Source organism: Coregonus lavaretus, assembly GCF_964263955.1.
Source record: "Coregonus lavaretus genome assembly, chromosome: 1".
Classification (NCBI taxonomy): Eukaryota; Metazoa; Chordata; class Actinopteri; order Salmoniformes; family Salmonidae; genus Coregonus; species Coregonus lavaretus.
The window spans coordinates 48,671,058-48,682,155 of record NC_139988.1 but is presented as its reverse complement, the minus strand read 5'-3'; the positions used below and the strand labels follow the sequence as shown (position 1 = coordinate 48,682,155).

General features: G+C 43.5%; 1 protein-coding gene across 1 annotated transcript; it reads left to right on the top strand.

Annotated features, from left to right (window-relative positions):
• Positions 1 to 2,631: 2,631 nt before the first annotated feature.
• LOC311133347 (inactive pancreatic lipase-related protein 1-like) lies at positions 2,632 to 9,626 on the top strand (the record flags this gene model as incomplete). The annotated part of the gene is given in 7 exon segments (XM_084166848.1): positions 2,632 to 2,637; positions 4,368 to 4,415; positions 4,417 to 4,525; positions 6,627 to 6,734; positions 7,798 to 7,939; positions 8,764 to 8,928; positions 9,554 to 9,626. Coding segments are annotated over 7 exon segments (651 nt in total).
• Between the last annotated feature and the right edge of the window lie 1,472 nt (positions 9,627 to 11,098).

Below are 11,098 nucleotides of genomic sequence, written 5' to 3'. Positions count from 1 at the left end.
CACCAGAGCTGTTGCCAGAGAATGTAATGTTAATTTCTCTACCATAAGCCGCCTCCAACGTCATTTTATAGAATTTGGCAGTATGTCCAACCGGCCTCACAACCGCAGACCACGTGTAACCACGGCAGTCACCTGCGGGATTGAGGGGGGGGGGGGGGGGTATTTGAGGAGTATTTATGTCTGTAATAAAGCCCTTTTGTGGGGAAAAACTCATTCTGATTGGCTGGGCCTAGCTCCCAAGTGGGTGGGTCTATGCCCTCCCAGGCCCACCCATGGCTGCGCCCCTGCCCAGTAATGTGAAATCCATAGATTAGGGCTTAATGAATTTATTTAAATTGACTGATTTCCTTATATGCACTGTAACTCAGCAAAATCTTTGAAATTGTTGCATGTTGCGTTTCTATTTTTGTTCAATATATTTTTGTTCACTACCACTGCTTACTCCCCAGTGCCATCTCTTGGAAATGTACAGTAGTGGACTCAGAAAATCTAATGAGAAAAACATGTAATTTAAATTGTACTGATATCTTTTATTTATTCAATGTTTTAATGCACAAGTGGATGATTTACTATATACACTGCTCAAAAAAATAAAGGGAACACTTAAACAACACAATGTAACTCCAAGTCAATCACACTTCTGTGAAATCAAACTGTCCACTTAGGAAGCAACACTGATTGACAATACATTTCACATGCTGTTGTGCAAATGGAATAGACAACAGGTGGAAATTATAGGCAATTAGCAAGACACCCCCAATAAAGGACTGGTTTTGCAGGTGGTGACCACAGACCACTTCTCAGTTCCTATGCTTGCTGGCTGATGTTTTGGTCACTTTTTAATGCTGGCGGTGCTTTCACTCTAGTGGTAGCATGAGACGGAGTCTACAACCCACACAAGTGGCTCAGGTAGTGCAGCTCATCCAGGATGGCACATCAATGCGAGCTGTGGCAAGAAGGTTTGCTGTGTCTGTCAGCGTAGTGTCCAGAGCATGGAGGCGCTACCAGGAGACAGGCCAGTACATCAGGAGACGTGGAGGAGGCCATAGGAGGGCAACAACCCAGCAGCAGGACTACTACCTCCGCCTTTGTGCAAGGAGGAGCAGGAGGAGCACTGCCAGAGCCCTGCAAAATGACCTCCAGCAGGCCACAAATGTGCATGTGTCTGCTCAAACGGTCAGAAACAGACTCCATGAGGGTGGTATGAGGGCCCGACGTCCACAGGTGGGGTTTTTGCTTACAGCCCAACACCGTGCAGGACGTTTGGCATTTGCCAGAGAACACCAAGATTGGCAAATTCGCCACTGGCGCCCTGTACTCTTCACAGATGAAAGCAGGTTCACACTGAGCACATGTGACAGACGTGACAGAGTCTGGAGACGCCGTGGAGAACGTTCTGCTGCCTGCAACATCCTCCAGCATGACCGGTTTGGCGGTGGGTCAGTCATGGTGTGGGGTGGCATTTCTTTGGGGGGCCGCACAGCCCTCCATGTGCTCGCCAGAGGTAGCCTGACTGCCATTAGGTACCGAGATGAGATCCTCAGACCCCTTGTGAGACCATATGCTGGTGCGGTTGGCCCTGGGTTCCTCCTAATGCAAGACAATGCTAGACCTCATGTGGCTGGAGTGTGTCAGCAGTTCCTGCAAGAGGAAGGCATTGATGCTATGGACCGCCCGTTCCCCAGACCTGAATCCAAATGAGCACATCTGGGACATCATGTCTCGCTCCATCCACCAACGCCACGTTGCACCACAGACTGTCCAGGAGTTGGCGGATGCTTTAGTCCAGGTCTGGGAGGAGATCCCTCAGGAGACCATCCGCCACCTCATCAGGAGCATGCCCAGGCGTTGTAGGGAGGTCATACAGGCACGTGGAGGCCACACACACTACTGAGCCTCATTTTGACTTGTTTTAAGGACATTACATCAAAGTTGGATCAGCCTGTAGTGTGGTTTTCCACTTTAATTTTGAGGGTGACTACAAATCCAGACCTCCATGGGTTGATAAATTTGATTTCCATTGATAATTTTTGTGTGATTTTGTTGTCAGCACATTCAACTATGTAAAGAAAAAAATATTTAATAAGATTATTTCATTCAATCAGATCTAGGATGTGTTATTTTAGTGTTCCCTTTATTTTTTTGAGCAGTGTATATATATATTGGTATATTGGTATGATACAAAAATGGATCAAGATGTAAAAAAGAAGAAGAAGAAACCTACAACCCAATTTACTGTCTCTCTTGTTCAGTATCGGTGTAACAGCATGCAACAACACAACATAGGAAGAGGATATTCAACTGGGTGATTTAACAGTTAAAGGTTACGGTTAATTGAGAGTTAGAGGGTAAGGTTTGCGGTTAAGTTTGCGGTTAGGTTAGGGTCTTCTGGCTGCTATCCACTTCCCATGAATACACGCCTACCACCTCAGGAACAGCAGTGCCATCACCAGTACAGTACAACATGGTATATGGTGTACACATACTGTCTGTACACAGTACTGCTGAAATACATGTCTGAGCTGGCTTTGATTTCAGTTTGGTGATAACAAACAGTATGACTCATAAATGCAAAAACATATTCTTGTCAGAATGAACAAGGTCTAACCAATTTCTAGAAGACACAATAGTATGCCGGTAACATGCAAATGAAATAGATGACTGTGAAGGAGTGGACATTCCAGTTTTATCATATTCATTCAACATATACAGTACCAGTCAAATGTTTGGACACACCTACTCATTCCAGGGTTGTTCTTTATTTTTACTATTTTCTACATTGTAGAATAATAGTGAAGACATCAAAACTATGAAATAACACATATGGAATTATGTAGTAACCAAGAAAGTGTTAAACAAATCTAAATATATTTTATATTTGAGATACTTCAAAGTAGCCACCCTTTGCCTTGATGACAGCTTTGCACACTCTTGGCATTCTCTCAACCAGCTTCACCTGGAATGCTTTACCAACAGTCTTGAAGGAGTTCCCACATATGCTGAGCACTTGTTGGCTGCTTTTCCTTCACTCTGCGGTCCGACTCATCCCAAACCATCTCATTTTGGTTGAGGTCGGGGGATTGTGGAGGCCAGGTCATCTGATGCAGCACTCCATCACTCTCCTTCTTGGTAAAATAGCCCTTACACAGTTTGGAGGTGTGTTGGGTCATTGTCCTGTTGAAAAACAAATGATAGTCCCACTAAGCCCAAACCAGATGGGATGGTGTATCGCTGCAGAATGCTGTGGTAGCCATGCTGGTTAAGTGTGCCTTGAATTCTAAATAAATCACAGACAGTGTCACCAGCAAAGCACCCCCACACCATAACACCTCCTCCTCCATGCTTTACGGTGGGAAATACACATGCAGAGATCATCCGTTCACCCACACCGCATCTCACAAAGACACAGCGGTTGGAACCAAAAATCTCCAATTTGGACTCCAGACCAAAGGACTAATTTCCACCGGTCTAATGTCCATTGCTCGTGTTTCTTGGCCCAAGCAAGTCTCTTCTTTTTGGTGTCGTTTAGTAGTGGTTTCTTTGCAGCAATTCAACCATGAAGGCCTGATTCACACAGTCCCCTCTGAACCGTTGATGTTGAGATGTGTCTGTGACTTGAACTCTGTGAAGCATTTATTTGGGCTGCAATTTCTGAGGCTGGTAACTCTAATGAACTTATCCTCTGCAGCAGAGGTAACTCTGGGTCTTCCATTCCTGTGGCGGTCCTCATGAGAGCCAGTTTCATCATAGCGCTTGATGGTTTTTGCGACTGCACTTGAACACTTTCAAAGTTCTTGAAATGTTCCTTATTGACTGACCTTCATGTCTTAAAGTAAAGATGGACTGCGTTTCTCTTTGCTTCTTTGAGCTGTTCTTGCCATAATATGGACTTGGTCTTTTACCAAATAGGGCTGTCTTCTGCATACCCCCCCTACCTTGTCACAACACAACTGATTGGCTCAAACACATTAAGAAGGAAAGAAATTAACTTTTAAGAAGGCACACCTGTTAATTGAAATGCCTTCCAGGTGAATACCTCATGAAGCTGGTTGAGAGAATGCCAAGAGTGTGCAAAGCTGTCATCAAAGCAAAGGGTGGCTATTTGAATAATTAAAATATAAAATATATTTTGATTTGTTTAACACTTTTTTTGGTTACTACATGATTCCATATGTGTTATTTCATAGTTTTGATGTCTTCACTATTATTCTACAATAGTAAAATTAAAGAAAAACCCTTGATTGAGTAGGTGTTCTAAAACTTTTGACCGGTAGTGCATGTTTGACATTTTATTTTTGGGTGAGCGATAGTTAACACTGGGAACAGCAGTTCCCATTGTGGGGTTGATGTCATGTTTGTGTTCTCAGACGATCCTGACAGTGGAAGACGTCAACTGCATCTGTGTGGATTGGAAGAAGGGGGGGGCTGAACCTCTACACACAGGCAGCCAACAACATCCGAGTCGTTGGCGCCCAGGTGGCCCACATGATTGAAGTCTTCTGGGTAAGTACTGTCTGGACCAGAGGTACTGTCTACAGGGTTGGGGTTAATTCCACTAATTCAATTCTAATTCAATTCCTTTTCCCTGTAAATTTCATTCAATTCAAATTCTACTATGCTAACATATGGAATTGTTTTAAGATTATCATACTGTGGATCATTTAGCTGTTTGATTTTGAATTTTAGGACTCCTGTAGATATATATTTACCATTATTTGATAAAATATAGAATTTGACCTTTGCTGCTATAGCCCTTAGAAACTCATTGAATAACACGTTCTTAAATGACAAGACAATCAAAGGAAAGCATAAGGTTTTGAAGTGTCTGTCCTATATCTAGGAGATATAAGAGAGCTCCGGTAAAATTTTAAAAAATGGACATGTATTTAACATCTTTGAGGGTGGGGGGCTCAAAACTACTTCCATAATTGTTTTGTTTTTTACTGGTACCGGGTTACCTTCAGACGAGTACCGTCAGAAAACTGAGAACCATCGTGAGTAATGTTTCCATAGTGGTCATATTAGTTTTGTAGGTCAAACCGTTCGGACGCTACAGACGTTTTCATGATAATGTGTTATGTTAATTAGATTGACACACTGGCGCGTCAACTACTCTAAGCGCTCACATCCTGCAGTAAATTCTCTCTCTCTATATATTTTTTAGCATTATTTCCTTTATTTTTTTGCGTTTAGTTTAACTGGGAAATGGAAAAATACTGAATTTCAATTCCAAAGCTACATTTTTCACAATTATAATTCCATAACTTTAAGGTTGTTGACGTTCGAATTGAATTCAACATAAATTCTCCACTTCATGAGTGAATTAAATTGGAATTGACCCTGACTGTCTACGCATGCACATGCCGTATGTTGCATAGCTCAGCAATGTTTCAATCTAAAAACACTTATTTCTGTTCCGGCAGCATGGACACACAACTGCAGAATGCAGTGCAATTCTCACACAGCAAACAGAGCGTTCTAGGTTGAAGGACCGCATTATCATTCTAACGCTTACATTAAAATGTTCTGTCACATGACGTCTACTGGCAGAAGGCTAGCACGACTGCGTGATAGAAATGTGAAGATAATTTATGATTGAGCTGACATGCAGAAGCGTTTACGTGAATGCGGTCTCCGCTAATGCTCGAACGTTGCCTTTAAATTTCAATAACACTGTAATACTGAACTTCAGTGATACGGATTGAATAGAGCCAGGGAAGAACGAATGCCCCCTCTCATTGAAGTTGAAGGCCGACCGGTACTGCAGGCATTGTTAGCGGAAAACAGGCTTCGTAAAAAAAAAAAGAATGATACAAATAATTGCTTCTAATACAACATATGTATGTCCTTGAACCTATACTTTTTAAATAGCACACAGAATAAGTTATAAGGATAACTGAGTTGCTAATGGCAACCTGCAGTACCCCGGTTGGCCTTCAACTTGAGTTACTCAATGAGAGGTGGCAGCACTGAGCTAGCCAGCGACATCCCTTCCTGGAGGAGCTCTAACTGCACGTCTCCATGAGACTCCATCTTAACAGGCTTCATTTGGCTTGAATTTGCTATTGAGTCTTCACATAGGAATTAATGGTGTCACTTGATCGACGGCTTTGGCCATTCATAGTCATTGAATAGAGACCCCAATCTATTAACCTTCCACTGTGCGTCACCATCAGCAGTTACAAGTCCATGTAATGTAACTTCCTATGTAGTGTAAGATTACCCAGCGAGGTCAGAACTAGCACCGTAGGCACTCCTATACATGTAACAATGACTCATACATTTTCTTGTCTGGCCTTAATGTATCCCCTGGAATATTGGAGTGGTACCAATGGTAAAATCATAAAGAACATCAGTTTTGTTCAGTTGGACACATCTGGACAAATATTTTCTAAAATGGCGACAGGCTCCTTTTTATATGTGCCGCTGCATGGTGGGGCCATGCCTGGGGGGGCAGCACAGCTGAATCTGCAACTTTTGATCTTATAGAGAAGAGTGGAAGATGGAGCCACATAGCTTTTGATGTTGAAGCGCCTGGTGCTTGCCCTATGCTGGGCGACTACAACATAGACCATGACCTCTCTACCATCCCGCTCACTGCTTTGCCCCCTTTGTTTTTGTGCCAGGCTCCCACAACTTTGTTGCCTGCAACCATCTCCGATCTTACAAGTACTACAATGACCGCATCGTAAACCCTGAAGGCTTTACGGGATACCCCTGCTCTGACAAGGCAGGTTTTGACTCTGTAAGTGTTTTTCTTTATTTGGGTGTGAAGGTCTCCCCTAGCTTACTGGGGTTGCGCTGAGTTGTTAGGGGTCCAAGGCTTCTGTGTGTGTGTGCTCCATTAACAAACTACTCAAGGCTATCAAATGGGATGGGGAGGTGCAAAGATTGCCCTGGGGGACGGGGGACGGACGGACGGACGGACGGGGGGGACGCATGCACGCACGCACCTGTTGTACATGACATTGATACGGCTGTGAACTGTTTCTATGGTTTTAGAAGTTGATTTGCCAGGATTGGGTTCAGCGAAGACCGTAGCAGATGGGCTTCCCCCATGCTTTCTATGGGAGGGGCCTGCATCTGCAGCTGTCCACGTTAATGGCAGTTTATCCCTGCTTTGGGTCACGTCCCAATCAAACAGCCCCAGGAGCATGGTGCATGACCTCATATGAGTATGTCTCGAGATGCCGTCCGACGCCTCGTTGTCCACTTCGTAAACGCCCTTGGGTGCTATTCCTTTGCCCAGTTGACAGCCATATACTCTGCTGTTCCCACATTATAAACCGGTGTCATCCTGATCTAGATATTTATAGGGTGGCGATCTAAGACGCGCGAAAGAGCTCTGATTGTTCTCCCTCTGCTTGGGGGTACTCAAAGCCATGGGTGAGGAAAAGACTACTCACAGATGCTTTGGTGTAAAGATGCGGAAAGTGCTGGGTCGTAAAATGTAAGATCCCTTTTAACATTTCACCTTGAGCAGAATATGAACAGTAGCTGACTGCTTCATAATGGTTTATGAAATGTGCAAAACGAGCTGACCAATACTTTTATAGCTTATCCTTTTGAATTATCTTGAATGGCCAAAAATGGCAATTGTTGATAAATGCTAAGCTTTAATCTTTATTTTCAAACTCCCAGTACAATAATCTACAAATTATTGTTTCTATACCTTGTCATATTAGGTCCCTCGGCCCTATCAAATCCACTGTCTGACATCAATGTTCACACCTTGACCGTATTAGGACTTTTCAGCTGATTCAGTTTTTTATTAGGGGAGGTGTTTCCCATGTGCAGACAATGCATGTCACCTCGCCAATGTCATGGGCCACTATGCCGACAAGCTCCCCATCCCTAGTGGCCAGTCCAAGATGAAGTTCTACCTAAACACCGGAGATGCTGTGCCTTTTTCCCCTAAGTGGCCTTTCCCTGGCTTTACGTGGGTATCCTGAGTGGCACAGTGGTCTAAGGCACCGCAGTGCTAATTGTGCCACTAGAGATCCTGGTTCGAATCCAGGCTCTGTCGCAGCCGGCCGCGACCGGGAGACTCATGGGCGGCGCACAAGTCGTCCAGGGTAGGGGAGGGAATGGCCGGCAGGGATGTAGCTCAGTTGATAGAGCATGGCGTTTGCAACGCCAGGGTTGTGGGTTTGATTCCCACGGGGGGCCAGTATGAAAAAAAAAAAAATGTATTCACTAACTGTAAGTTGCTCTGGATAAGAGCGTCTGCTAAATGACGTAAATGTATCATATCCCTCCCCTTTACTCTGTGAAAATGCCCTCTCACACCTCTATGAAATAGGCATGGCTCTTTACACTATTTAGCACATGCTACAGTGGATCAAATAATGCATGAACAATGATTTACTATATACTACATTTTTGGTTTTCCCATGTATTCAAATTCCAGGGTATCGCTACGCTGCAAAGTTATCCATCGACGGTAGCAGATCCCTGCCAGGGATAATGAACGTAGCGCTGTATGGAAAGCATCTCAACACACGCCAGTATCAGGTTCACATGCATGTGTACACTTCTGATATAAAGTAGCTTAGATGAGTTGATCATGTAATGTCACACACATTTAAAAATGTTAAATTTCTATTACATTCACCTACTTGTGTCACACCATAGCCCATAAAATCATTTGGACTTCTGAAGACTGAACTTAAATCACAGAAAATCCATTCACAGGACAACTGACTGATCCTGCCCCAAACTAAACTGACTAAAGGAATTAATATTTTCTGTTCTTTCCTAAAGTGGCCTCCTGAGTCCTGGTAAAACCTACGAGCTCTTCATCGATGCTGAGACTGACATTGGCGAGGTGACTCAGATGACGTTCCTCTGGAACAACCACATCAACCCCATGCTTCCCAAGTTTGGTGCCAACAAGATTGAGCTGCTGCGAGGGAAGGATGGGAAATCGTAAGCCTGCCTGTCTGCCCTGCCTGCCTGCCCCACTTGTGTGGCAGCAGTCTGATTCTCAGGAGGACAAACGAGGGCGTTCTGTTAATGCTAGCCGTATGCCCTCTAGTGCCAATATGGGCTCCTGAGACTTCAAACTCAGCCCTAACAAAACTATTACTGAGCTAGGATTTACTGCCGATGCGCCACTTTACTGACGCTTGTGTTCATTTGGTTTGGAGCGTAAACCTATGATGGGAGGAACACATTAAATAACATGCTGTTTGTAATGTATTTATTGTACACACTGGCTAACATGGACTGTAACCTCTAAATAAATACATAAATAAATAGCTATAGAGAAAAAGCAGCTCTCTGAAAGATGTATGCTCTGTAAAAGTCCCCTGTAGCTCAGTTGATAGAGCATGGCGCTTGCAACGCCAGGGTTGTGGGTTCGTTTCCCATGGGGGAGCAGTATGAAAAATGTATGCACTCACTAACTGTAAGTCGCTCTGTATAAGAGCGTCTGCTAAATGACTCAAATGTAAATGTAAAATGTAAAACACTAGAGGGCAGTGTAGGACCATATGTGATAAACTTTCGCCCATTCATGTTCCACTGGCTCACCGTCTCTCTCCTGTTGCAGCTTTTTGTTCTGTAGAAATGAGATGGTGCGTGAGAATGTGCTCCAGACCCTTAAACCATGTGGACCTGAGTGAAGCACAACATGACATCCTGTGCTTTTCAATAAAGTTACAGCATTTGAACTCTTTCTACAATTGTGTACGTCAGCTGCAGTAAAATACATCTACACGACAAAGCATTGCAGCAACATGAGTGGAAGATGAAGGATAGACTTATATCCCGACCCGGTTCAAGGACAAACTAATCCTTAGAATGCCGAAAAGCATAAACTATCATATGAAAGAATATGCAGAATCAGGTTGAAATCCTGATTTGAATTGTGTATTTGCATAAAGTATGCATGATGCGTGCAGGAAGGAAGTTCCGCGTCTCTTTATTACCCTCAATGTTAAAAGACTGGGGGCTGCATTTGTGCAAACACAAATCTACACTAAATTACACGTTAAGATCATGTCGCTCCTTTTCCCATTTAGACAAAGTGCAGCCAGCCAAAAAGCCTCCCTAATGTGTCATATGTATCTTTCCAAGAGGCCTAGTGTCTTCACAACTCTCATTAAAGTGTCCCTGGCCTTTCACCAGTTTAGGAAGTCCTGATTGGGTCTCATTGTTTTGGCTTCATTTATTTGAATACCAACCCTGTGATTACGGCTGGGGATTATACAGCATTAAAAGGCAAGGTGCCATTTTCATCAGAACGCTAACAAAGTGCATTTGTATGCGGTGACTTAACAGAGTCGAGCCATCAGCACTCACACAATACCAATCAGAGCAATCTGTAGAGCCACAGCCCTGAGAATGACTACATTATGGTATTAAACACAGAATTGAATATGGGGTGGGGGGGGAAATGCTTGTCTTCTAATCCGCCGGAGACATCCGTCACTGTCTTTCTTTTCGATTTATTTTTAATAGGCTCATTGAATGCAGAGGCTAATGACAAAATAGCTGGCTAATTCCAGTAATTATGTCTGTTTGCCTGAGGGAATTTGTGGGTGACAGCATTTCATTTTGATCACTGCTCTGGGGGTGGCTTTGTAGCTAACAAAGCACACACAGGTCAAGCATTAGCAAGGTATACTTAAAACGGGAAAACACGACATGACAGAGAACAGATTTTTCTATGTGTCTGCAGTTATATAATTGGATGTGTATACAAAAGGATGCTACTATATGAATGAGAGAGCGGTTTTGGTAACTTTGAATTAGATAATGGTTGGACTAGATAATGGCTTTGTTGGACTCCTTGAATACCAATCTTCAGAATCCTGATAGTTTTTGTATTTCCCTCATATGGTTGGGGTGGTTTATCTAGATTATCATAGACTGATAAAGGGATTAGGATGTTTCCTTGCAAATGGAAAAAGCTCACCAGAATAATTTGGTAGCTATCCTGTCCTAAGCATACTAGGGCTACTCCGTAGTGTGTAAGGCCTACTCAAACTGAAGTTGGTGTGTCCATGTTAGGAACAAAGGGTTCCTGGTCGTCTGATCTCAGCTGTCTATCCCATGACTTTTCAAATCAAATTTTATTTGCCACATGCGCTGA